General features: G+C 58.6%; 1 protein-coding gene across 2 annotated transcripts in view; it reads left to right on the top strand.

The window, feature by feature from the left end:
• The window catches only part of COBL (cordon-bleu WH2 repeat protein), a 203,270-nt gene that overhangs the window by 63,743 nt on the left and 111,940 nt on the right, over nucleotides 1–27,587 (top strand). For both annotated transcript variants that reach the window (XM_062178958.1, XM_062178957.1), the window contains exons 2-5: nucleotides 3,907–4,107; nucleotides 12,595–12,805; nucleotides 16,817–17,042; nucleotides 23,771–23,868. In XM_062178958.1, coding sequence (XP_062034942.1) covers nucleotides 3,907–4,107; nucleotides 12,595–12,805; nucleotides 16,817–17,042; nucleotides 23,771–23,868 — 736 coding nt within the window. The remainder of the gene's footprint in view (nucleotides 1–3,906; nucleotides 4,108–12,594; nucleotides 12,806–16,816; nucleotides 17,043–23,770; nucleotides 23,869–27,587) is intronic.

Genomic DNA, 27,587 nt, shown 5'->3' with positions numbered 1-27,587 from the left:
CCTCACCCCCGACGCTCTACACACAGTTACTGCAGACACGGTGTGGCCTCACCCCCAACACTCTATGCACACACAGTTACTGCAGACACAGTGTGCCCTCACCCCCGACACTCTACACACAGTTACTGCAGACACGGTGTGGCCTCACCCCCGATGCTCTACACAGAGTTGCTGCAGACACGGTGTGGCCTCACCCCCGACACTCTGTGCACACACAGTTACTGCAGGCACGGTGTGGCCTCACCCCCGACACTCTGTGCACACACAGTTACTGCAGACACGGTGTGGCCTCACTCCCGACACTGTGCACACAGAGATACTGCAGACACGGTGTGGCCTCACCCCCGACACTCTGTGCACACACAGTTACTGCAGACACGGTGTGGCCTCACTCCCGACACTGTGCACACAGAGGTACTGCAGACACGGTGTGGCCTCACCCCTGACACTCTGTGCACACACAGTTACTGCAGACATGGTGTGGCCTCAGCCCGACACTCTGTTCACACAGAGGTACTGCAGACACGGTGTGGCCTCACCCCCGACACTCTGTTCACACACAGTTACTGCAGACACAGTGTGGCCTCACCCCCGATGCTCTATGCACACACAGTTACTGCAGACACGGTGTGGCCTCACCCCTGACACTCTGTGCACACACAGTTACTGCAGACACGGTGTGGCCTCACCCCCGACACTCTGTGCACACACAGTTACTGCAGACACGGTGTGGCCTCACCCCCGACACTCTATGCACACACAGTTACTGCAGACACGGTGTGGCCTCACTCCTGACACTCTACACACAGTTACTGCAGACACGGTGTGGCCTCACCCCCGACACTCTGTGCACACACAGTTACTGCAGACACGGTGTGGCCTCACCCCCGACACTCTGTGCACACACAGTTACTGCAGACACGGTGTGGCCTCACTCCTGACACTCTACACACAGTTACTGCAGACACGGTGTGGCCTCACCCCCGATGCTCTACACACAGTTACTGCAGACACGGTGTGGCCTCACCCCTGACACTCTGTGCACACACAGGTACTGCAGACACAGTGTGGCCTCACCCCCGACGCTCTACACACAGTTACTGCAGACACAGTGTGGCTTCGCCCCCAGGAGATGTGATGTTTATGTGAACCACAAATGAACTTTCTGTTGCGACTTGGGTCCCAGCCCCAAGATATCCAATTCAGTACATGCAGTGGTCGTGTCCAGGCCCAGGATGTGGGCTCAGCAGTGTTTCTCAGCCTGAAGTCGCCACATCGCAGGCACAGAGCCGTCAAGGGCGTCCTTGAACCCACGTGCACCGTTGATGTTTCTGTGGGCCTCCTGGCATGCAGCTCTTATTCTCTGAGAACACAAGCACACGTGTCTATCGATATACGCTAAGTATGGACTCGCCTCGCACACCAGTTGCTTTCGTGAAGCGATGCAAACATTGCAACTCCAGTTACGGGCCACCTTGCGTTTGGAAGGGGCCTCCTTCTCTGGAGATAGTGTGCTCCTCGGGTGTAAACCAACTCGGGTGTTCGGCTGCCACAGCCTCGGAGGCATCTCTGAGGCCCTGGTGCTTCCAGCCGGCGTCCAGGTGACTTAGCCGTCGCCGGTCTCCGTCACTGTGTGCAGCTGGGATTCCAGGAGACACCGCCTTGCAGGGAGCCACACAGGAAGGCGGGGACAGGGAGGCCGAGGCAGGCGGGGGTGGCTGGGTGTTCCGCCAGCCAGCAGGTGGGGTTGAGGAGCGGCTCACACAGGCTGCTGTGCAGATCTTCAGACTCGGTGCCTGGACGGGCCCGGCCCTGCGCCAGGGCAGAGCCTGAGCCTGAGGCCGCTTCCCTGCCTGTTCTGCTGTGCGGGAGAAAAGGGCCTTGTGCGTTGTTTCCAACTGAGCCAAAACATCATTTTGTGAGCATGAAATATCCTGATTTTTAAAATGTTGGCTTGCTCCAAGGTGTGCATCCCCACCCCAGCACACACACATACAAGCCTCACGGGCTGTAGTTTGGGCCACAGCCGGTGGGCACTGCAGGGGTGCAGCAGGGCGGCACGAGACGAGTGGCCCTCGAGGGCTGCACACGGCCGGTGCTGTGGGTGAGGGGCCCTGGCACTGCGTGGAGGGTGCCCGGCTGGGGCGGGACAGCTCGGTGCCACAGCTCTGCACTCCTGCAGCCCTCGGCACTGAGGTGTGGGTGGGCCGAGTGGGCCGGGACTGCGGGCAGGGGGAGGGCGGCTGAGATCCTGTCAGGGTGACTCTGGGTGGCTGGGGACAGACCGTTTATGTGGGTGAGCAGGGCAGGTAAAACCTCTCCTTCCTGCCCCTGCCCGGGCTTGGTTGCAGCGGGCGGGGCGCACAGCTTCATCCGTGGCTGCTTCCCGCCCGCCTGCCTGTGTTGTGGAGTTAAAGCCAGCTGTCTCAGAAGATGTGTTCTTGTCCTGAAGGGGTACAGCAGACCCGATTTTTCTCTGAAAGCACTGAGGGGAGCCCTGGCCCCAGGCTTGGCCGATGAACCTTTACTCCTCAGCCGTTTCCGTCTCTGCTGGGCGCCATCTCTCCTTCCTGTGGGGGGCTGGGTTCCAGGCCCTGGCACAAGGTGTCCAGACTCTGTGTTAGCTCTGGAACACTGTGCCTGTGTCCCTTTCCTGCTGGACAGAACGACTAGCAGGCCTCAGCGTGGCCCAGGGAGGAATGAGGAGTGAGCATTCACAGGCCAGTGCCTTCTTGTCTCTGCTTTGAAAGGAAGTAGATGGTGGGGAAGGATACAGCGTGGATTGCGGGTGTTATATCCATGAAAGCTTTTGACAAGACAGAGCAGACTCCGTGTGTGCGGGGTCGAGGCCCAGGTCTGTGTTGGGCAGTAGTGCGGGCAGCAGTGAGTCCACGGCCTCTGCGTCCATGGCTGCTGCTGCTCTGTCGTGTTGGGAAAGGTGTAGAAGTGGAGCTAGCCAAACACTCGTGCTTGTCCCGCCACCTGTCACCCCAGGCCACGATGGCAGAAAGCTCATGACCTATTGCTGTAACAGACCTCTTCTTTCAGGATGGAACTTTCTGGGGTGTGTGTGGCTTAATGGTTAAGACACTGCTGGGGGCTCCTGCATTGTCCATTGGAGAGCCTGGGTTCACGTCCAGGCTCCTACACTGCTGGCCCTTCTTCCTGCTGACGTGCACCCTGGGAGCAGCAGGCGACAGCTCCAGTCCTGGGTCCCTGCCGCCCACAGGAGGGACACAGAGTCCATCCCCAGCTTCCGGCTTCAGCCTGCTCCAGTCCTGCCTGCTCCTGCAGCATTTGGGAAGTGAGCCTGCAAACGAGAGCCCCCTCTCTGCTTTTCAAATAAAATGAAACTAAATAAATTAATTTTAAAAATGGAAATTTTCCTGAAAAATCATGTTTTGAAACTTATCTGTTTTTTTAAAAAAATCTGTATTGAGCATTTTTGCACATCTAGTTACATACGGTGAAAGTGTGTAGAACCCTGGTTTGTTGATGGACGGTTGGAGCAGTTGTGTGTCTGGTTACACAGTCTTCCGTTTGCCATCAGAAACCGGGGTTTGAGTCCCAGCTCTGTATCTTTGCTCCAGCTTCCTGCTAATGGAGACCCCGGGAGGCAGCGGTGGTGGCTCCCGTGTTGGGGTTCCTGCCCTGCCCCCTGTGCCCCGTGTTGGAGACCTGGGTGGAGTTCCCTGCCCAGACTCTGGCCCTGGCCCAGCCTCTCATGGGGAGTGAACCAGTAGGTGGCAGCTCTCTGTCTCTCCCTCTGTGTGTCTCGAAGTAAATAAATCAACTTTACGAAAGATCGGACTGCCTGGAAGGCGTTCCCACGTGCCCCAGGGATGGACTGTGTGGAGAGTGGGGAAACTGCCACTCAGTGCCATGCTTCTTTCTCGTCTTTCCAAGGAAGAAGATGAAGGCCCGTGCACCCCCGCCCCCGGGAAAGCCCGCCCCACTGGACGCGCTCGGCCAGCAGCGGCCTCCCGGCTCAGCCCTCAGCCTGCAGCGGAACCTGGTCCCCGTGAAGGAGGCACAGCGGGATGGCCCTCTCGACATCACCGTGGTTCTGCCCAGTGGGCTGGAGAAGCAGAGCGTGGTCAGCGGGAGGTAAGGGCTCCCATGGCCAGGGTGCTGGATCCTGCGGGGTCGGGTCTGCCCGGGGCCCCGTGAGTATGAGTCCAGGCCTGGGGAGCAGCCCAGGGCCACCCATCCTGTCTCACCTGGGGGAGAAGCCCAGGGCTGCCCACCCCATCTCACCTAGGGCAGCAGCCCAGGGCTGCCGTGTCTCACCTGGGGGAGAAGCCCTCCCATCTTACCTGGGGGAGAAGCCCACCCCATCTCACCTGGGGGAGAAGCCCAGGACCGCCCACCCCATCTCACCTGGGGAAGCAGTGCAGGACCACCCACACCATCTCACCTGGGGGAGCAGCCCACGCCCTCTCACCTGGAATCAGTGCCCTTCATCCATAAGAGAGCCAGGACTTCATGGCTCCCTACGGCAAGGAGCAGGCTCAGGGTGGAGGCCAGGCATGGAGGCCCCTAAGCGGTTCCAAGAGCGTGACTGCCACCCCCAGGGCTGCCAGCATCGCCGGCTCTGCATCACACGGTCAGGAGGGCGGCCTCCTGAGTGACTGTGCGGATGCCCACTGACCAGCTGACCGCTGGGCCAGCACACGGTGGGCGGTCACCTTTCCCAAGTTTAGATGAAGGAATACAGCTCGCTCCCTGGACTTCAAGTGTAAGGGAATCATTTCCAGGCCTTCGGTGCCCACACACACCATCTTGGCCGAACGGCCGTGGCCACCTGTGGCTGGGTGTCACCAGCAGCTGCACGCACAGAGAGCGCAGCTCAAGTCCCGTCAGCCGCCTCCAGTCAGTAGAATCCCAAGTCTGTGTTGGATGCTGAGCACAGCACATCCCAGCCGCGGTGCTGGTCTTGTGCTGCTTCTGTCGCTGGCGGTGCTGACTGAGCGCAAAGGCATCAGTGGTGGGTCTTCCAGCACGGTTTTCTTTTGGAGAACGACAGAAGGATCCGTCCGTCAGGGAATGCTGGAAGCCGCAGGTGTCGGGGATTCTGGGGCAGGTGTGAGCGGAAGTGGCCTTGTCGGTGAGCAAAGCCCACGTGAGGCATCTGGCTCCGGGAAAGCGTCGGCGCCAGAGCTGGGGAACGAATGGCAGGTGCTGGCGTCTCTGGCTGTGATTATTCCTGAAATCTTTTAATCCTTTCAACTGCTTGAGCTTATTAAGTTGATCAACTAATGTAGGAGGAAAATTCTAGATGACCTTTTAATGGGCAGAGGGACACGAATGTGGCATGGGAGACATGCGGGACGTTGGGCCCGGCCTTGGGGTGCACCTGGGGCTGGCACTGTTGCGTCACTGGACACGGCAGCCTCGGCTGCATGCGGTGAGGCCAGACGCCTTCCCTGGGCCGCCAGCTCCAAGCAGGGCTCGCTGTGCCGTGGAGGGGGAGCTGTCACAGCAGCAGGGCTCGGTGTGGGGTGGGGCTGAGGGGGACTCCACTGGCCCTGGGCGGGGCTGCCCAGGCTCAGAGCCTCAGCGTCCCACTTCCTGCACTGTGTGTCTGCGTTTTTCAGAAGGGGCCTCATTCTAAGCCCACGTTTCCATGGAACTTTATAATTTCTGAATGTGTTGGATTACTGCGGGTTTCAAAACAATTTTAGGAAACGTGTGAAATTTTATCAGTGAATGTATTATGGTTTATTCCCTGTTTTTATGTGTTGGCCCAATGTCTCGTTATATATACGTATATACTTTCAAAAAAATGTATATATAGTATATATGTACACAAGTACATAATATATATGTTTTTCAGAAGATGGCATTGTGCTGTAATTCACAGATCCAGTTTTATAAACACCTTCTGGAAACGTCTTCACATGGAGCACATCTTCCCATTCTATGCTTAGCTTGTTTTTCTTCCTTGTAAAGTAGAAGCTGCCAACAGAGAGAAAGGGAGACTGACTGACTTCCATCCACTGGTTCACTCCCCAAATGGCACAGTGTCCAGGGCTGGGCCAGGCCTAAGCCAGGAGACAGAAGCTTCTTCCAGGTCTCCACATGAGTGCAGGGGCCCAAGCACTTGGGCCGTCCTCCGCTGCTTTCCCCAGGCCATCAGCAGGGAGCTGGATAGGAAGTAGAGCAGCCGGAACATGAACCAGCACCCACGTGGGACGCCAGTGTCACAGCTGGCGGCTTTACCCGCTATGCCACAATGCCAGCCCCACTTTGCTTCTAATTGAAGCCATTGACTTGGGCAAAAGCTTGTTTGGGAAGGGATAGCTTGTAAAGAAAGGAGTGTATAAATTCCGCTCGCTTTTTAAATTTAAAAACAGTGACCACAGCAAATGCCACAAGTAAGTCTCAGCCCTGCGTCCTGAGCCTGAAGCCAGGTGAGAAACGGAAGTAGAGAGAGCACAGAAAGAAGAGGGTGTTGAGGAGGAGGGGGCGGGGACGCCTGGGGGACCTGTTCTCCAGCCCCGCCCTGCTCTCCTGGCTTGGGACACCACTCCCCATTACCACTGACCCTGGCATCTAACCCACATATGGATAGCTGGTGGGGGGGTAGGGGGAGGGAGAGAGGGAGAGGGAGGGAGAGAGATGGGGAGAGAGGGAGAGGAAGGTGGGGGAGGATTCCCTGAAGTCCCCCAGATCTCCGGGAATGGTGCGCCTATGGGATTGTGCCGAGACCGGTGCCGCCGGCCCTGACCAGCTCCTGTAGACACCGGGCCCCCTTACTGCCGTTCCTTGTAAAGGGGGGCTGTTCCGCAGAGCCTCGAGGACACCACTCTCCACGGATCGCTGTCGGGGTGCTTGCTGAGAGCTGGGTGGCACAGATGGAGCTCCTTTCCTGGCTGCATCCAAATAGATGCAGCGGAACCAGTCGACCCTTTGCTTAGTGTGCCTTCCACGCGTGTGGAAGACTGTGTGGACCTTGTGAAGGGGCACTGTCTGTGCCCCCACTGAGAGAAACCTGAGGCCAGAGCAGCTCTGCCAGTCACCCAGGTCAGCGCGGCTGTGGGCGGTGGTCCCAGGACCCCCAGCTGTCCTCTGCCTGCACTCACACAGACACCAGTCCCTGGTCCCAGCTGGGGGGAGGGCAGTGGGGCTCAAGCCACCTCCTCCAGCCTCCGTAGGCCCTTCCCCACGGCCCAGGGCCTGCTGAGACCCCGTGGAGAGACACAGCTCCTGATTGGAGCCATTCGTCCTGTTTGCAGGCAGTGGGAGGCAGGCTGGGACCTGGTGACCAGAAAAGAGACCAAGAGGGCTGGCAGCGACCAGAGCTTCTCCCCGTTGTGGGTGCCGCAGCTGTGCCAAGGCCCCCCTGGGGAGGGGGGGATTTCTCCAGCACCTTCCGGGTCTGTCTGGCTTTGCAGATATTCAGGTGTCAATGGCCACTGGAAATGCCTCCTGCTCACTCTACCCGAAGAGGGTGGGCTGTCTGTCAGGTCGTGTGTGCGATAAGCCCAGGAGGGGTCCTGCAGAGCACCCAACTCTGCAGGGGGGAGGGTGTCGGAGGGCTCATTCCTCCACCCGGGTCCTCCCATGTGGGGCCTGTGTGTACCTCGGTGCTCAGAGCTGCCTGGTCGGCTCTTCCACAGAGCATCACGGGTGGGGAGCCCCTCTGTGCAGGTGGGGCCAGTGCCGTGCTCTGCAGGTGCCGGGGTGCAGGCACCTGCATCTGTCGCATGGCCCTGTTCTCGACGTCCCAGCCGCGTTTTCTTATTGTCCTCCGTGGCCTGTCCCGCAGTAAGGAGGAAGTTTGGGCAGGGAGACCTCTGCGGCCGCCACTGGGGAGTGCTGTGTCCTCAGCCAAGGACCGAGCACCTGAGAGCAGAGGCCGGGCTGCAGGTGCGGCGACACGGGCATAGAGCAGGCACTCAGGTGTCCGTCTGGCCAACGAGTTGCAAACACAGGCTTCTGCCGTGGTGAGCAGGCAGCTTCTGTGTGACAGACACAAGTCCCGGGCCTTTCAGAATGCACCTGTGTGGCGTGCTTCAGACATGTGACGATGCCGGGTGACAGAGACAGGAGGGGGCCCAGCTCTCCCTCCTGGAGGACAACAGGAGAAAGACCCAGTCTGCAACTCCCTGAGGTAGGGAGGAGGTGCCGGGCCCAGTGTGGCCCTGGCCTGCTGTAGATGGACCACAAGTGGTACCCGGTAACCCGGTGTTCGTGTGGCGTGCGTTCCACGTGGAGGGTGTTGAGTGGACTGTGTGTCTTCCAGGGGCTGGGGGTGTTGGCCCTGTGTTGGATCAGTCAGAGCGGTACTGGGGCCCATCGCTGTGGCAGTGGAATGCAAACCAGGGCACTCGGGGGTTCCTTCTGGACGGGGTTCTCTGTGAGTTCACCATTCAGTGCCTAGGCACCCCAAGTTCAGTCAGAGAAGAGGAAGCAAGGGCAGGGCTGGCACCTGTGGCATTGTTTGGAGTCCAGAGGCCAGGTTTTATTCCAGAGCTTTGCAAACGAGGACACGGCACCCAGTGTGAGGCCTCTGATTACTTGTGGAATTAAAGGTGTGTGTGTATGTCAGTTTCTTCCTTTTCCTTCACCGGCAGCTAAGTATCCTGGGTACCAAGTGCCTAGCAGGAAAGCGATTCCCTTGTTTTCCTTTCCAGTTGTATTGGAGTGCAACTGGCAACCAGTAATTACATCATTTACTGATAACGATGCTGTGCTGCTGTGCGAATGCTGGTGAAACGAGCAGCACGGTGCGGTTACCAGGTCCATCGCCTCACCTGCCTCACCTTTCCCGTGTGTGTCCCTGTGTGTCTCTCTGTGTATCTGTCTTTGTGTCTCTTGTCTGTGTTTGTATCTATGTGTGTCTATGAGTATCTGTGTGTGTCTCTGTGTGTGTCTGTCTGTGTGTCTATGTCTGTCTCTGTGTGTGTCTCTGTGTGTCTCTGTGTGTCTGTGTCTGTCTCTGTGTCTATGTGTGTCTGTGTGTCTCTGTGTCTGTGTGTCTCTGTGTATGTCTGTGTGTGTGTGTCTGTCTCTGTCTCTGTGTATGTCTGTGTGTCTGTGTTTGTCTCTGTGTGTCTGTGTGTGTCTCTGTGTGTGTCTGTCTCTGTGTGTGTGTCTGTGTGTCTGTGTCTGTCTCTGTGTGTCTGTGTGTGTCTGTGTGTCTCTGTGTGTCTGTCTCTGTGTCTATGTGTGTCTGTGTGTGTCTCTGTGTCTGTGTGTGTCTCTGTGTGTCTCTGTGTCTGTGTGTGTCTCTGTGTATGTCTGTGTGTGTGTGTCTGTCTCTGTGTGTCTGTGTGTGTCTCTGTGTATGTCTGTGTGTCTGTGTCTGTCTCTGTGTGTCTCTGTGTGTGTCTGTGTGTCTGTGTCTGTCTCCGTGTGTCTGTGTGTCTGTCTCTGTCTCTGTGTCTGTGTGTGTCTTTGTGTATGCCTGCAAGGAGCACACGTAAGATCCACTTGCTCTCTCAAGGGTGTGATGCAGTGGTGTTGCCGTTGGCACCTGCAGTAGCCAGGTCTCAGAACTTTTCGCCACACATGATGGAGACGGTGTCTTTGACCAGATTGTTCCACGTCCCCTTCCAGCCCTGGGCAACCACCCTGCCCTCTGCTTCCACAGCTCCCACATCCTTAGAGCCCACGAGTAACGGAGATCAGCGGTGGTGTCTTTCACTGGGCGTGAGGACCCCCGGGTTCTCTCGTGCTGTCCTGTGTGGCTGTCATGCGTGGCAGGGTACTATTTTGTTGCATGTCCCGTCCCGTATTTTGTATCCATCAGCCACTGATGGACAGTCTGGTCGTTTCCGTATTCTTGCTACTCTGAACAGTGCCGCAGGAGAGTGGTTCTCTTTTGAGGTTCTGATTTCCCTTTCTTTGGGTGCATACCTGGGGGTGGGATTGCTGGACCATGTGGTGGTTCCACATCTGAGTTGCTCTTAAACCTTCATGCTGTCTTTCATGATGGAGTTCACAGCAGTTCCTTTTTCTCCCAGTCCTCCCTGACGCTTGTTATCTTTTGCCTTTTTGGTAGTTGCCCTTCCAAAAGGTATGAATGGTACTGTGATGTTAAAAACCTGTTTGCCGTTTGTACTCCTGTGTCTTACTTTGAGAAATGTCCATCCAGCTCCTCAGCCCATTTTAAAAATCGGATCATGTCCTGTCGAGTTGCCCGAGTTCCTTATCTGTCTTCGACATTGGCCTCTCGCCACATACGTGGTTGGAAATACCCCCTCTTCTCGGGCTGCCTTTCCACCCTGCTGGTTGTTCCTCGCTGTGCCGAAGCTTTCTGTCTGACCCAGGAATCCTGTTTGTCTGGTTCGCTTTTGCTGCCTGTGCTGGTACCTTGTCCAAAAAAGTCATCGCCAAGGCTCACGTCAAGAAGTGTTTCGCGGGTTTGCTTCTTGTAGGTTTGTGGTTTCAGGTTTAAGTCCTGCGTCCATTTTGAGATGATTTTCGCGCATGCTGTGAGATGAAGGTCCGTTTTGTCTTTCTGCCCAGCTTTCCCAACACCGTGACTGAGAGACCGTCCCTTCCTTGTTGCGTGTTCCTGGCGCCCTCGGTGGAGGATCGGTGGCTGTCGGCGCACGGCGGTTTCCTTCCAGGCTCCCTGCTCTGTTGAGTCGCTCTGTGTCTGGTTTGTGATCAGGTAGCTTTGTAAGATGTTTTAAGGTCAGGACGTGCCATGCCTCAAACTTTGTTCTTTTTCTCAGGGTTGCCTTGGCTACTCAAGAACTGTTGTTCGTGTCTGCCTCAGGATGGGCTTTCTGTTTATGTAAAGAGTCCCATTAAGGGTTTGATGGGGGTTACGTTCACTGTGTAGATTTCTACGTGTGACGTGAGCATTTCAACACTGTTAATTCTTTAAACCCATGAACACGGGGTGTCTCTCTACCCACGTGCGTCTCCCTTCACTTCTCTCACCACTGTAGTATATTCAGTGTAAAAGTCTCCCGCCTCTTTGGCTAAGCTCACGTCTAAGCTCATTTTCATTATTTCTGTTGCCGTTGTCAATGGGGTTGTTTTCTTACCTTCTCCTTCCGAGAGCTCCTTGCATTCGTGTCCAGCAAGGTTGCTGAACTGTGTCCGACTCGTGAGGGTTCCTGTTGGTGAGTCACCAGGGCTTTCTGTAGATAGGATCACCCCGACTGCAGGGGGGGACCGTTTCACCTCTCCTGATTTGAGTGGCTTTGATCCGTTTTTCTTGTGCAGTGCCTCTGGCAAGGGCTGCCAGTGCTCTGTTGAGTGGAAGTGGGCAGAGTGGGCATCCCCGTCGTGCGTGGATCTTAAAAAAGAGCTTCGAGGATGGTGTCAGCTGTGGCCTTTTCATATATGATTTTTATTTTGTTACTTTCCTTCTATACCTAGCTTGCTGAGAGTTTTTATCATAAATGGGTGTTGAGTATTGTTAGATGCTTTTTCAGTATCATTGAGATAATTATGTGATTTTTAAAAAAATGTATGTATTTATTTTTTAAAGAGTTACAGAGGGATGGAGAGGCGGAGGGGGAGAGAGATCTTCCATCTGCTGCTTCACTGCCCAGATGGCCGCATCAGCCAGTGCTGGACCAGGCTGAGGTCTCCCATGTGGGTGGCAGGGACCCAGACACTTGGGGGCCATCTTCCTCTGCTTTCCCCAGGCCGTTAGCAGGGAGCTGGATTGGAAGTAGAGCAGCCAGGATGCCAGGACAGGAACTGGCGCCCACCTGGGATGCCGGCATCGCAGATGGCAGTGTTACCGGCCCTGACTGTGTGGGTTTCGAGGCCCATTCTGTTGTTGTGGTCAACTCCACTGATGGATTTGCACATGCTGAGTCACCTTTGCATCCAGTGATGGGTCCCGCTCGGTCATGGTGTGGCGTATTTCTCAGGTGCTGCTGAGTTGTGCTTCCCGGTCCCTTCTGAGGGTTTCCGCACCTCAGTCCACCAGAGAGTGCCCTGTTGCAGTTTCCTTGGCTGGAGTCTGTGTCTGGCTGTCATTCGGGTGATGCAGACCTCATAAGATGACTCTGGGAAGTGTTCCCCCTTCTTCCGTGTCTCGGGAGAGTCCTAGAAGCCCTGATGTTGGATAGACTTTGCCGTTGAATCCGTGTGGCCCTGGGGTTTTTTCGAGATGCGGCTTTCATCACTGGTTGAGCCTCCTCATTTGCGGTGGGTGTTCAGGGCTTCTGCCTCTCTTTGGTTCAGTGTTGGTTGTTGTATGTGTCTAGGGGTTTGCTGTTGTTCATAAAAGTGCCTTCACCCTCTTCACTTACACTCGGTTTGTGTGATACGGCATCCCCACGAGGAGCTGAAGACAGCGTCTCGTACCCATGGTAGTAGCGTTTGTGCTAAGACCTTGGGTGATTGCACTCGGCGCACACGTGATTTCACTGGGGAGGACAGCACTCTCCCAGCTGCTGTTTCTGCTCTGTCTGTGCTGGGGTTTGCAGGATTAGAGGCATCCACGCTCTGTGCAGCAGTCGCGCGGCAGGGGTCAGCGAGCCGCAGTGTTTCCTGGCATCTCGGTGTTTCCTTAGAGGCGTCCCCTTGGCTCACTCAGCCCTGTCCCCCGCCACGCCCTCGTTCCCAGGGCGAGGATGGTGAGACGCCCCCTAAGGGTCACCGTTTCTGTTGCAGCCAGGCCATGATGGACCTGCTGGTGGAGCTGTGCCTGCAGAACCACCTGAACCCGTCTCACCACGCCCTGGAGGTCCAGGCTTCCGAGACGCGGCAGCCGCTCAGCTTCAAGCCAAACACTCCGGTCGGGACTCTGGACGTGCACACCGTGTTCCTGAAGGAGAAGGTCCCCGAGGAGAAGGCCAAGCCTGGCCCACCCAAGGCGCCTGAGGTCAGTGGGTGCCTGCAGGGCCGCAGTGTGTGGCTGCGTGGGCGGCATGGCGGGGCCGCACTGTCCTTGCCTGAGGACCTCAGGGATGCAAGGGTGCGGGGACTCAGAGGTGCAGGGATGCAGGTACAGGGCTGATGGGGTGCAGGGACACAGGTACAGGGATGAGTGGTTGCGGGGATTCAGGTGGGTGCGGGGACTCAGGGGTGCGGGGACACAGGGGTTAGGGGACGCAGAGGTCTGGGGATGCAGGGGTGCAGAGGTGCAGGGACACAGGTGCAGGGATGAGGGGGTGCGGGGACACAGGTGCAGGGATGAGAGGGTGTGGGGACACAGGTGCAGGGACACAGAGGTGTGGGGACTCAGAGGTGCAGGGACACAGGTACAGGGATGAGGTGGTGCGGGGACACAGGTCCGGGGACGTAGGGGTGCGGGGACGCAGGGGTGTGGGGACGCAGGGGTGCGGGGATGCAGAGGTGCAGGGACACAGGTGCAGGGATGAGGGGGTGCGGGGACACAGGTGTGGGGACGCAGGGGTGCGGGGATGCAGAGGTGCAGGGACACAGGTGCAGGGATGAGGGGGTGCGGGGACACAGGTGCAGGGATGAGGGGGTGTGGGGACACAGGTGCAGGGACACAGGTGTGGGGACACAGGGGTGCGGGGATGCAGAGGTGCAGGGACACAGGTGCAGGGATGAGGGGGTGCGGGGACACAGGTGCAGGGATGAGGGGGTGTGGGGACACAGGTGCGGGGACACAGGTGTGGGGACACAGGGGTGCGGGGATGCAGAGGTGCAGGGACACAGGTGCAGGGATGAGGTGGTGCGGGGACACAGGTGTGGGGACGCAGGGGTGTGGGGACGCAGGGGTGTGGGGACGCAGGGGTGCGGGGATGCAGAGGTGCAGGGACACAGGTGCAGGGATGAGGGGGTGCGGGGACGCAGGTGCGGGGACACAGAGGTGCTGAGGGTGCTGCTCTCATAGTGGACAGGGCTGGCGCTGACCTGGGTTTCTTAGGAGGCAGAATTGACAGAACTATGTGTGTATATCACTGTGACATTGCTCCTTTGTGTATTAGAAACTTCTTCAAAGATGGATGTGGCCTGTCACTGTGACTTGTCCGGTGTGGTAGTCACTGGTCACACGTAGCTCCGTGCCCTGGAAACGTAGCTGGTGCGACCCGCAGACCGAGGTTTCCATTCCGACGAGTTAGCCAGCGGCTGCCTAGTGGGATTGTGCAGCTGCAGAGCCCCCTCCCCCCCGCCCCAGGAAGCAGCCAGGAGCTGTGGAAGATCTGCACATCTTCCCGGAGTTAGGGGAGTGGGTCTTCTCCTTTCCAAAGGCTGGTGGCAGAGGCTGGCGTTGGGGTGTAGCTGGTAAAGCTGCCGCCTGTGGTGCCGGCATCCCATATAGGCACCGATTGAAGTCCCGGCTGCTCCCCTTCTGAAGCAGCTCTGTGGCCTGGGAAAGCAGCAGAAAATGGCCTACATCCTTGGGCTCCTGCACCCACGTGGGAGACCCCAAAGAAAGTCCTGGCTTCAGATCGGCCCAGCTCCAGCCGTCGCAGCCATTTGGGGAGTCAACCAGTGGATGGAAGACCAACCTCTCTCTTTCTCTGTGCCTCTGTCTCTCTGTAGCTCTGCTACACTGATGTGTGCTCACTGCCGTCAGGCGCCTCTTCACACGCACAGCTCTCTTCCAAGCCTCTCATTTTGATTACGGGTGATTCGAGCCGCTGGTTGTGCGCTTTCACGAGGCTTTCTTAGGGAGCCTGAGCCCCAGCTGGAAGCAGTGCTACTTCATGTTTTGAGACTCCAGGAGCATTGACTAAATCTCTGCTTTTTAAGGTGGTCATTTGCAGGCAGGCGTCACAGCACAGTGGGTTCAGCTGCTACTTGGGACACCCACATCCCACGTCCAAGCACCTGTTCAGAGGAGTCCCAGCTACTCCTCTTCCCATCCAGCCCTTTGCTGACACACCCGGGAGGCAGCAGGTGATGGCTCAAGTGTGTGAGTCCCTGCTGCTCAAGTGGGGAGCTGGATGGAGGTCCGGCCTTGAGTGGTGCAGCCATTCTGGAAGTGAACCAGCAGATGGGAAACTCTGTCTCCCTCCTCCGTCTCTGTCGCTCTGCCTTTCAGTCAGTAGAGGAGTGGACCGTAGTGGACTGGCCCCGAGTCCCTCTCCTGTGAATTTCCAGGTCCCCGTGGTTAAAGCTCTCGTGCACGATGCACAGAGGATTTTCTCCCCTTCTGCAAGTAAAGTCGAGGTTTAAGGACAAGGATCTCTGCCTCCGGTGCCGCCCCGTCCTGATCCCCAGGGTGCGCCCCAGGGTGCGCGGTTGACTCCACGGGGCGAGGTGTGGTCAGGGAGTAGCGGGTCCCACTGCCCTCCTGCACGCCACCATTGCTGCAGCCACAGGGGCCCAGCACTGGGGTCAGAAGGGAGCAACTGGTGTCCCCGCCTCCCTGTCTATGTGTCTCGGCACCTCTGGGGCAGCGGCCGAGCTGAGCTGAAGCCGCCTGAGCGTTGGGCACCCGGCAGTGGCTGTAGAATCGGCCTTCATCGAATCACGTTTCTTCTCATCTGCTGTGCCTCGGCTGTTGAAAGTTATCTGCTTCCAGCTTGAAACACGTCTGTGTGCTCACACTGTATGTATGTGTAGATACATGATACACACGTGTGTGAACACTCATGTGGCTGGATACTCACACTGTGTGTATGTGTAGCTGCATGGATACACACGTGTGTGTGAGCACCCATGTGGCTGTCTGGATACTCACACTATGTATGTGTAGCTACATGGATACACACGTGTGTGAACACCCATGTGGCTGTCTGGATACTCACACTGTGTGTATGTGTAGCTACATGGATACACACGTGTGTGAACACCCATGTGGCTGTCTGGATACTCACACTGTGTGTATGTGTAGCTGCATGGATACACACATGTGTGTGAGCACCCATGTGGCTGTCTGGATACTCACACTGTATGTATGTGTAGCTGCATGGATACACACGTGTGTGTGAGCACCCATGTGGCTGTCTGGATACTCACACTGTATGTATGTATAGATACATGATACACGCGTGTGTGTGAACACCCATGTGGCTGTCTGGATACTCACACTGTGTGTATGTGTAGCTACATGGATACACGTGTGTGTGAGCACCAATGTGGCTGTCTGGATACTCACACTGTGTGTATATATAGATACATGATACACACGTGTGTGTGAGCACCCATGTGGCTGTCTGGATACTCACACTGTGTGTATGTGTAGCTACATGGATACACGTGTGTGTGAGCACCCATGTGGCTGTCTGGATACTCACACTGTGTGTATATATAGATACATGATACACACGTGTGTGAACACCCATGTGGCTGTCTGGATACTCACACTTTATGTATGTATAGATACATATACATGCGTGTGTGTGAACACCCATGTGGCTGTCTGGATACTCACACTGTGTGTATATATAGATACATGATACACACGTGTGTGAATACCCATGTGGCTGTCTGGATACTCACACTGTGTGTATATATAGATACATGATACACACGTGTGTGTGAACACTCATGTGGCTGGCTGGATATTTTGATTCTAAGCAGAAATGTGACATCTTGTTCTGTGAGCATTTGGGTTTAAATTACGTTACTCCCAAGGCTTCCAAGCCCATTGCTCAGAAAAGGAGGACAACAGCCCGCGCGCCCGGCTGGCCGGGACCCTGGAGAGTCGGGATCTCCGCGGCCGCCCTCCTGTCCGTTCTCCTTGTGGTCAGCAGCTGGGTCGTTAGAGAGGCTCGGAGGCGGATTTACTTTCCTGGGCGTTTATCTTCCCTGCTCCTTAAGCCGCTTTCCCCCGCGCCCCGCTGCACCTGGGGGAGAATGACACCAGGGGACAAGCGCCGCCACCCTCCCAGGAGCTGTGCACCTGCACGGAGCCTGGGGCTGCTGGGAGGCTGCGCTCACCGAGCCCCTGGCGTCTGCTCTGCTCTTCCAGACATCTGTGCGTCTGGTGGTGAATTACCTGCGGACACAGAAGGCCGTCGTGCGCGTGAGCCCCGAGGTCCCGCTCCAGAACATTCTGCCCATCATCTGTGCAAAGTGTGACGTGAGCCCGGACCACGTGGTTCTGCTCAGGGACATCGGCGGTGAGGAGCTGGAGCTGTCCAAGTCCTTGCGGGAGCTGGGCGTGAAGGAGCTGTACGCCTGGGACAACAGAGGAGGTGAGGCCCCGTCCCCATGCCCTGCCTGGCTGGCCACACAGGCTGGCCACACAGACAGGGACACAGAGGAGGTGAGGCCCCACCCCCACGCCCTGCCCAGCTGGCCACACAGGCTGGCCACACAGACAGGGACAGCAGAGGAGGTGAGGCCCCATCCCCACGCCCTGCCCGGCTGGCCACACAGGCTGGCCACACAGACAGGGACAGCAGGGGAGGTGAGGTCCTCGTTCCCACACCCTCCCCAGCCACAGAGACGGGGACAGCAGAGGAGGTGAGACACCCATCCCCACGCCCTGCCCGGCCACACGGATGGGGATAGCAGGGGAGGTGAGGCCCCTGTGCCCCATGCCCTGTCAGCTGGCCACACAGGCTGGCCACACAGGGACAGCAGGGGAGGTGAGGTCCTTGTTCCCACACCCTTCCCAGCCACAGAGATGGGGACAGCAGAGGAGGTGAGACACCCATCCCCACGCCCTGCTCGGCCACACGGATGGGGATAGCAGGGGAAGTGAGGCCCCTGTCCCCCATGCCCTACCCAGCCACACGGATGGGGACAGCAGAGGAGGTGAGGCCCCGTCCCCACGCCCTGCCCAGCTGGCCACACAGGCTGGCCACACAGGGACAGCAGGGGAGCTGAGGTCCTTGTTCCCACACCCTCCCCAGCCACAGAGATGGGGACAGCAGAGGAGGTGAGACACCCATCCCCACGCCCTGCCCGGCCACACGGATGGGGATAGCAGGGGAAGTGAGGCCCCTGTCCCCCATGCCCTACCCAGCCACACGGATGGGGATAGCAGGGGAAGTGAGGTGCCCCCCATGCCCTGCCACACAGGTGGGGACAGTGTGGGGGGTGAGACCCCATCCTCCACGTCCTGCCTGGCCACAGAGACAGGGACAGCAGGGAGGGTGAGACCCCCATCTCCGAGCCCTGCCTGGCCACACGCCCTGCCCGGCCACACGGATGGGGATAGCAGGGGAAGTGAGGCCCCTGTCCCCCATGCCCTACCCAGCCACACAGATGGGGACAGCATGAGGGGTGAGATCCCCATCCACCACGCCCTACCCGGCCACACAGATGGGGATAGCAGGGGAGGTGAGGCCCCTGTGCCCCATGCCCTGCCCAGCTGGCCACACAGGCTGGCCACACAGGCTGGCCACACAGGGACAGCAGGGGAGCTGAGGTCCTTGTTCCCACACCCTCCCCAGTCACAGAGATGGGGACAGCAGAGGAGGTGAGACACCCATCCCCACACCCTGCCCGGCCACACGGATGGGGATAGTAGGGGAAGTGAGGTGCCCCCCATGCCCTACCCAGCCACACAGATGGGGACAGCAGGGGAGGTGAGGCCCCTGTGCCCCACGCCCTGCCTGGCCCCCAGATCTGAAACACACACACACACACACACCACAATTCCTCATAGCTCTGTAGCACAGGGGAGAGGTGGGACCATAGCCGTGTGGAGGCCAGGAGCAGCCGACTGGCTGTGCTCAGCACCCCCACTGCAAGAGACCTCCTCCGCAGTCCCAGGCACGCCTCTCCCCTCCACCCCTGTCCTCCTCTGAGCTTTGCTAAGTCAGAGGGAAACAACCAGCGCCCGTGCTCGAACATGACTGTTAACAGCCAGCCCCACGCCTGTCTCCTGATTTGCCTTCTCTCTCCCCACGTCTGCCCCTGGGGGCCCAGCAGAAATGCCTGCAGCTGACCTCTCGCACTCACCGAATTCCTGTCCACCCAGGCAGTTCCTCGAGACAGCGTCCCTGTGTCCTGAGGCTCCCTCGCCGCCCTTGCTGGGGTCCTGGCACCGCCTTGGGGGTTTGGTGCTCAGAGCCATGGCTGCTTGGCACAGCACGAGCAGGCCACTCTGGGGCTGACCGTGCAGATAAATCCACAGGGCCAGACGAGAAATGTTGTGTTCCCTGCCCTTAGAAGTTTCCAGAATAATGCACCTCGTGTTGCATTTTCTACAAATATTGAATAGGTTCAGTTCTAAAGTATGCAAATTTTTAAACTTTTTTTTCTGATTTCTCCCAGTTAAAATATATATCTTTTGTATTGCTAAATTTCCTGTGCAATCAGTGGCCATAGAGCAATCCCTGGCCACCCCCAGGGAGCCCCCTGCTCCTGGGACTCTGGGTCCGGCGCCTCCCATGACTTGGAGAAGAGCTGCAGCTCAGGGCACTGTGAGCTGTGTGGACTCTGCTCCTCCAGGGGGCAGTGTGACGGCCTGGGCGAGTCCTGCACCGGCCTCGTGTCCAGGGCAGAGTGCAGCCCGGGCGTCCGCAGCTCTGGCTCGGCTGTCCAGATGCTTCCGTCTGCTCCCGTCGGCTCTGGCCGAGTCAGGCTCAGGTCACACTTTGGAAACAGAGCATTCGTTTGCTGAGTCAGACGCAAAGCGGGAGAGCACCGTCCCACCCTTAGCAGGCAGAAGGGAAAGGCATTTCTGGGGTATGGCAGCACTGGACGTTTCTGGAAAGGCAGGGTTGAGCCTGCCCCGGGGGGGGGGGGGGAGTCACGTGAAGCCTGCCGTCCGCTGTCACGGGGAGCAGAGCTTCGCAGCCCCCTGGTGCGGCCAGGACGCCTGCCAGAGTGTGCAGCACTGCTGCCTGGGGCGGAAGCAGCCCCTCCACACCGTGGGTGTACACAGCTTCTCCTGATTTCCTCAGCCTCCTCCCGCATCCGGACCACAGCCATGGCGGGCCAGCGGGATGCACTTGACCCCCGTCCCTGCCAGAGGCCTCAGCTAGCCCACCACCCAGCAGCACCTGGACAGGCAGAGAAGCCTCTGGAAGGTGTCCCTGGGGCCCTTCTTGTCTGCGGCCAGCTCCAGCAGCTTCTCCTTTGACCTTCCAAGTGACCCCTGGGGGTGGACAGCCGTCCCCTCTGCAGCCCTGCAGCTGTAGGAGATCCGAGAGCTGGGGGGCAGCTCAGGAGAATCAGGAGAGGAAGAGGCGCCACTGACAGAGGGCCGGGGCCGCTCCAAAAAGCCCATGGCTTGGCTGCCACCAGCCCCCGCGTGGAGCAGCTCCAGGGGCTCTGGGAGGTCAGGCCCGAGGCGGGGGCACGCTGCACGTGACCTCCTCACGGCCACATACATGCCTGTGGCGTGAAGAGAGGCCAGGGCCTTGGGTGGGGCTGCCGTGGATCTCAAAGCTGGGTCCTCACGTTCTCCGTACCTGCCGCCTCTTCCAGTTCTTCTGACCAAAACGCAGTCTGAGCCTTCCCTGAGCTCCCGAGGTACCGTGAGCCCGAGTGCTGGCTCTGGGCCGGGAGGGTGCATGGCGGGGAGGCTGGAGCACCGGGCCTGCAGGAGTGGAACCGTGGTGTGGAACCGAGGTGCTGCTGCGGTTTGCTGGTGTGCTGGGTTCAGAGGAGAAAGTCCCCATGCGTGAGAATTTGCCGTGCAGCTCCAGTCGGGGGGAACTGGCCGCAAACAGGCCGTTGACGGGGCAGAGGCGCCAGGCTCTCCGTACCTGGGCTTGCCTTGCTGGCCCGGGCTCACCGGCCGTGGGGCCCATCTTGCATGCTGCAGTCTTTGATTTTGGAATTTAAGCTTTTCACAGCCAAGCATGCGAATGGTTAGTCCAGGCGTGGCCTCTAGTCTGATCAGTTTGCCGGTTTTCTCCATGTATGGGTGGAGATGTGTACCAGGAGAGAGAGCGTGTGTGCAGAGACGTGCACGTCCACACAGGTGCTGACATGCACGCGTGTTCTGTGTATACTGGGATTTTAACTTCTTGGAGTACACACACACACACACACACACCCCAAACGACTCATTGAAGTCGCCGTGACTCTTTGATTTTGCAGAAAGCTCTGTGCATGTCTGTTGAAGTATTTCACAGTAGATACTCTTTCTAGGGAAAAACCATTTAATGAAGTTCTGGAGCCTGGGGCTGTGAGTGACAGGTGTGGGAGACCCAGGCGGCCTCCTGTGGTTTCTCGCTGCTGCTCTGCCCCCTGGTGGTGCAGTTGGAAATCACACGGCTGGGCACTGCAAGGGACTTGTCAGTCAGACTACATTCAAACAGCTGTGCCTTTGGCACTTGGCCCGCCCTCCTGCCCAGCTCTGCGTCCCTGTCCCAGCACTGTGATGGCACAGCTGGCACCTGGAGGTTCTGGCTGACGCCAGCGCGGAGTCCCCTTACTCTGCTCTCCAACCAAGCCTTCTGCAGGGTCTGCCAGGAGGCCCTGATGGACCATCAGCCAAGCCTCGCTTCTAAAAACAGCCTGTCTGCCCCAGGCCCCAGCCCAGGGCGGTGAGCCTGGGGCCCTGCCGCCTCCACACAGCTGCACACTGGCGCCCAGGCCACCTCTGCGCCGCCCACGCTGGGCTGAGGCAGACCTGTGTGGTGCGCGGGCAGCCATGTCCCTGTCCCCGCTTGGCTAGAGAGACGACAGACGTGGGTCTGCTGCAGCGTTCTGGTCCCGTCAGTCCCCTTCGGGCTGCTGTGACGTCACCCATGTGTGGATGGCATGTTCTCTGCCTTGTTCATCCATAGGGCACTCTCATGTCCGCCACCTTGGCACATCCGTGACTTCACGTGTCCAGGCACCAGCACTCGTTTCCATGAACACTGTGGCCTAGAAGTCGGCGTGTTGATGCCCGAGGGCCAGGTTTGCTCCGATGCAGGCCATGTCACTGTGTCACCGTGTAGCCCTGCACCTAGAAGCTGACGGGAGATGTGTGTGCACACGTGTCTCCAGGCCTGTGGCACGCCGAGCCATCTTCTAGTCTGAGATGCCGTGTGCCACGGAGCCCTTGCTCGTGTTTGCCAGCAGTGCGCGCCTTTGCTCCCGGCGGAATGGTTTGAGGTCGTGCGAGCTTGCTCCTGGCCGTAGTGTCCAGGCCATGATGCTAACGCGCTGACCTGTGTGTGTTCTCTAACTCCAAAGAGGCGTAGTAGCAGGTGAAGAGGTCAGCCATGCTTGGCTTGTCTGTGTTGAGTCCCCTGCCACAGCTGAGTGTGCCACGCCCTGGGTCGTGGGTTTTCCACAGATGGCCTGCTGCCCTGGCTCTCCAGCAGGTCACATGCCTGTGGCGAAGCCAGTGATGCTGAAATCTGCCCCTCCTGTCGTCCCTGGGCGCCCCGGCAGAGAAGGATTGAATGAGTCAGTGCCAGGAACCTAGGGTGGCTTCTGTGAGCAAATCCGTGGACGACAGTGGTGACGCCAGAGCTGCGTGTGCCGGGGCCGCCTGCCGCAGTTAGCACCTGCACCGCAGTCTGCAGGGCAGCAGGCCGAGGCCGGCAGTCTGCCCACGCGCGTCCCAGGCAGGCCCCATGTTTTCTCGGGTGTGCTCCCTGGACCTGAGCCAGACTTCCCCGGGTTTGCTGTGCCGCTCACGCTGGCCACTCCCCGGGATGGGGGCAAGCTGAGGATGGTGGGTTCCTGGTGACACCACAGCCCCTGGTCCCACTCTTCCATAGGTGCCGTGGCCCTCGGCTGCATGTAAGTCTGGCGCACAAGAGGGCCTTCCCTCGTCTGAAATCCTGGTGACCGGAGCACCCAGAGGGGAGGTTGGTGACCCCACTTGGGAGGGAGAGAAGGAAAGCAACTGGCCCAGGAGGGATTGTAGTCAAAGGGAAAGCTTTCAGGCCGAGGTCAGGCAGGGGGAGGACAGGCGGAGCTGAGACCCTGAGGGCCCGGGGAGACCCTGAGGGCCAGGGAGACCCAGGGGCCGTCCCAGCTCCCACCTGGGTGGTGCCCCGCTGTGCTGAATGGGAGCGGGAGGCTGTGGATTTGGGCCACCGCTGGGCGTTTTTACCTCACTCGGGAGTCTGAAGGCAGACGTCTTACCTGCTGTCGCTGTCCTCACAGCTGTGCTGTCTGATCTGGCCCCAGGGCCGCACGTGGCTGCCGGCCTGTCCTGAGTCCAGTCCTGGCGGAGCCGTGCTGGCAGCCGGAGGTGCGGCCTGGACCTTGAAGCCTCAGCCCCACAGTGAATGGCAGTGTCCTCGTCAGTAACTTTCACAGGGATCAGAGCCAGGGACGAGGATTCGGCCACTGCACCGGAAGAGCGACGTTTGATTAGGACGTGGTGCCTGGCTGTTTCTCCTACAGGAGGGTGCGGAGCTGCGTGTGTGCGCCACGCTGGTCTCTGTTAGAGAGCGTTGTCCCCGGGCTGCCTCTGGTCCATTGGCTTGGTCAGTCACAGACCATGTAGGGGAAGCACTGCGTGACCCCTGAGGGGCCGTCCGACCTTTCAGCGATGCCCTAAGCGAGCTGGAGGCTTTGAGAGGACCCAGAAAGCCCTGGAAGGGCCACTGCAGACACCTCTTTCATTCACGGAGGTTTTCTTTTTTTTTTTTTTTTTTTTTTTGACAGGCAGAGTGGACAGTGAGAGAGAGAGAGAGAGAGAAAGGTCTTCCTTTTGCCGTTGGTTCACCCTCCAATGGCCGCCGCGGTAGCGCGCTGCGGCCAGCGCACCGCACTGTTCCGATGGCAGGAGCCAGGTGCTTCTCCTGGTCTCCCATGGGGTGCAGGACCCAAGGACTTGGGCCATCCTCCACTGCACTCCCTAGCCACAGCAGAGAGCTGGCCTGGAAGAGGGGCAACCGGGACAGGATCGGTGCCCCGACCGGGACTAGAACCCGGTGTGCCGGCGCCGCAAGGCGGAGGATTAGCCTAGTGAGCCGCGGCGCCGGCCATTCACGGAGGTTTTCTACGTGCAGCATTTCATCTGGTCTCCAGTGCGGGGGAATAACTCTGTCCTTCTTTTTTCCCCCAGAAACTTTTAGGAAATCATCACTTGGCAATGAAGAGGCTAATAAAGAGAAGAAAACGTTTCTGGGATTTTTCAAGGCTAGCAAAAGCAGCAGCAGCAAGGTAATGGATTGAATACACCCTGCCTCGTGTGATGCCCGTGCCGCACCTGTCTCGGATGTTTCTGGATGACGAGGGTCCGGGGTCCCGGCTCCCCTGGTGCGAGGGAGTGGGCCACTGCAGCAGTCCCCTTGTCCATGGCCTCTGTCCTGAGGTTTCAGGGAGGCGGCGTCCACAGGGAGGGCAGGTGCACTGCAGGGAGACGTCTGAGAGACAGAGGCCGCGGTCACATCTCCCTGGCTGCTGTCACAGTGGCCCTGTTTCGTTGCTGTGGTTTGTGTGACTGTACCTAACTGTAGAGTAAGTCCCATCGGAGGTGTTGGTGTGTAGGGCTTGCTGTGGTGGTGTCCGCTGTTCCAGGCATCCCCTGGTGGTCTTGGCAGTGTCCCCTGCGGTGAGGGAGACTGATGGTGGCTTCCACACATGGCCACTGCCATGTCCCCAGGCCGGGGACAGAGCTGTCTCATCAGTGGGGCACAGAGCCTGCGGCAGCCTGCAAACCAAGATCCAGGGCCGCCTTCTGCCAGGGACATGCCCAGGCCTGGCCAGGGGTGCAAACCCAAGGGTGATGGCGACCCAGTATGTGTCGCACTTGAGTTGCAGTGCAGGGGCCAGTGCCCGGGACACACACGGCAGCGTCAGAGTGTGTTTCACGGCCAGAGCCCAGGGAGACGCGCGGCCAGCGAGGACCCAGCCCCTCGCCACTGCCCTTCAGATGCTTTGTTGCCCCAATGGCATCCAGGATCGGACTGTCTTGAGTTGATTGATCTTCTTAGTCTTTATGAAATAATTCTTTAAACGCTTGTTTTGGATGCACTGCAGTAACTTAAAGTTTAGTACAAAGAGTAGGAATGAATATCTTAGTACTTAGACATGAGACCCTCAGAACTGTAAGCACCTTCTAACCACCAAGACCAGACAGTGCCTCTCCCCTCCGAGCCTGGTGAGCAGGTGGATTCTGTTGTAATTAGTATTTTTTCCTTCTTGGTAAACGAGACCCAAAGTGACAAAGCCGTCCCACGATGTCAGGCTTGAGGCCCCTGGCTCACATGGTTGTGGGCGTGGTCTCAAGGCTTGAGGCTCCTGGCTCACATGGTTGTGGGCGTGGTCTCAAGGCTTGAGGCTCCCGGCTCACATGGGCACCTGTTGTGATCTTATTTCCTGGACCTGGAGTCAGCCCAGGCTTGCAGATGGACACACTGGCACTCAGAGAAATGAGTCACTTGCCTGGCGTTCTGGGATCAGTACCAGGGCCCCCGGGATGCTGGTGCCCTGGGGTCCAGTGCGGCTTGAGCGGGGCCAGCAGAGGCTCCCTGCCTTGGGAGATCGGCACAAACCTCAGCTTGTTTCTCGTCCACTGCTCCGGAGCTTTGGGGATGGGCTGTGATCTCCCCGCCTCTGCACTTACTCTGTGTGCTTGGGAGGGACGCGGGCCTCTCGGCGCTGGCTTCTGAGTCGGTGCCGCCCCCTCTGCCCCCTGCCCACCCCCTCCCCCTCCTGCCAGGAGGAATGGTGGGACCAGAACTGTGTCCGGCTCTTCCTCTCGGTGAAGGGTCCTTGCTGTCGCTGGGCTTTCTGAGCAGACTCCACTGGAGCTGCGCTCCTGCCGGCCTCCCCACCCGGCACAGGCACGGTGAGCTCCGTCCTCGCAGCTCACGCCGGCTTGTGGCACAGAGGGTGCAGTCAGCAGAGCTGTCGCAGACCGACTCGTGCCTGCATTTTAAACAAATTAAGGTGGCCTCAAGGGCCGGAATGTGAAGGCTCTGGGTCTTGGCTGCACTGGTGCAGGGGCCCGGGTCGGGGGACATCAGCCGCCCAGTTGGTGGGAACACCTCGTTACGGGAATGTGTTTCCGGGGTTTTCACCTTCCGAGTTCTTGCCCCCACAGAGATGAGAATTCAAAGCAGAGGCCCTGATGGAGCAAGGACAAAACTTTAGGTCCACACTGACTTCTCCCCTGCACCCAGCAAGCAGGCCCCCGTTTCTCCGCCTGCTAACACAGCCCCCCCTGCCTGCACTTCTGGACACGCCACTGGCGGAGGAGTCCAGCCGTCAGCTCCTCCCAAGCTCTCTCCCCCTTCCCAGTTCAGCAGCTCGGCCCCAGGGTCCAGCCCCAGCGTCCAGCCCCAGCCCAGCCCCTCCCAGCTCACCCTGTGACCTCCCAAGACCTTGCAATCCAGCCCAAGCTCCCCCTCCATCTCGGCAGCCCAGCTTTAGCTCAAACCCCCAGGCCCCTTCCCACCACGTAGTACTATAAGAACCGTTAGTCTGTGAGGGAGGGGCTCGCTCTCTGCTGCACCTGCACCTGGGATGAGCCCCTCCCAGGCTTCACCCTTCTGAGTAGACCTGGCCTGGCTGCAGCTGCATGCTCGGTCTCTTCTTTCCTGACAGGCACAAGTAGGGAGGGGAGCAGGATTGAGAGAGAGAGAATAGGTTCTGCGAGGGGACAGAGTGTGGGAGGAGGCCAGAGAGCGAAGGCCGCAGGACAAAAGCAGCCCCTGTGTGCGCAGTCCCCCTCATAGGTGGGGCTGGGGCCCAGCCGCACATGTGAGCCAGGTGGTGCTGGGGCCCGGCCACACGTGTGAGCCAGGTGGTGCTGGGTCAGAGAACCTTGCATCAGGTTTCCAGGCAGTTCCATGGCTCCTCTGTGTGTTCATCATGGTGTCTCCTCCTCCCTGCCCCAGATGAGACACAGGTGCACCCCGGGCATGTGGGATAGCATGGCAGGGAGGGCTGCTCCGCCTGACTTCCCGCCTGCGAGGTGTGGCCTGCCCGCCTGTCCTTGCCTGTCCTTTCCCTGTCTGGAGCTCGCAGAGCTAGCTGCCTGTAACTCCCCTGTTGGTGTATCTTACTCTGCTCTGGGCGCCCTGCCCCATCCCATCCCCGCTGGTTCTCGGTAGCTGTCCGGCACTGGCTCCATACCTCTCTCCCTGCCACGGCAGTGTCAGGCGCCTTGGCGGCTACTGAGACCTGGTGGGGGTGGTGCTCCCGGCTCGTGTCCCAGGGCCAGCGTGGCAGCTCCTTGCCAACTTCTGTGCTGGGAGACGCCAGGTCCCCAGCCAGGCCAGGCTCTCCCAAGTCCCTGCTGTCAGTCACTCATTTACACGGCACAGTGTCTGGCAAGTGTGAGCTTCAGTCTCTTCCTGAACAAAGGACTTTGGAGTAGAGGGTTCTTCAGGTGATTTCTAAAATCCTGGAGTGCTGGCACCCACAGAGGCCCGTGAACAGAGTGCGCATGGAGAATTCTCGTGGTGTCTTGAAGCAGCACGGCTCTACTGCATTGCCACAGAAGAAAAAGCTGTGTGTGTGTGTGTGCGTGTGTTTGGGCGTGTGAGTATGCATGTGTCTGTGAGAGTGTGCATGCATGTGTGAGGGTGGGAGCCTGTGCATGTATGTGAGCCTGTGTGCATGTGTGTGTGTGAGCGAGTGTGTGCAGGCATGTGTCTGTGTTTGCTGCCAGACTCCTGGGTCCTCCGTGATTCTCATCTCTGGGGCTAGGCTGGGGCCTGGGAATTGACCCCGAGTCGCACCAGGTCATTCTCCAGTTGTTGGTGTATTACCGTTTTCAGTTTTGGGATCTGGTGTGAGATGGTGGGTGAGTCATTTCTGTGTAGCCCAGTCCTGCAGCTGTGCCGAGGTGAAGCCATGGAAATCTTTACAACCTGTTAACTGGTTTGCCGAGCTAAGGCCCATGACTGTGACAGTCGGGTGCGTTCTAAGCT

Source organism: Lepus europaeus, chromosome 20, assembly GCF_033115175.1.
Source record: "Lepus europaeus isolate LE1 chromosome 20, mLepTim1.pri, whole genome shotgun sequence".
NCBI lineage: Eukaryota > Metazoa > Chordata > Mammalia > Lagomorpha > Leporidae > Lepus > Lepus europaeus.
The sequence above is the reverse complement of the archived record's forward strand: the minus strand, read 5'-3'. Positions and strand labels throughout refer to the sequence as shown.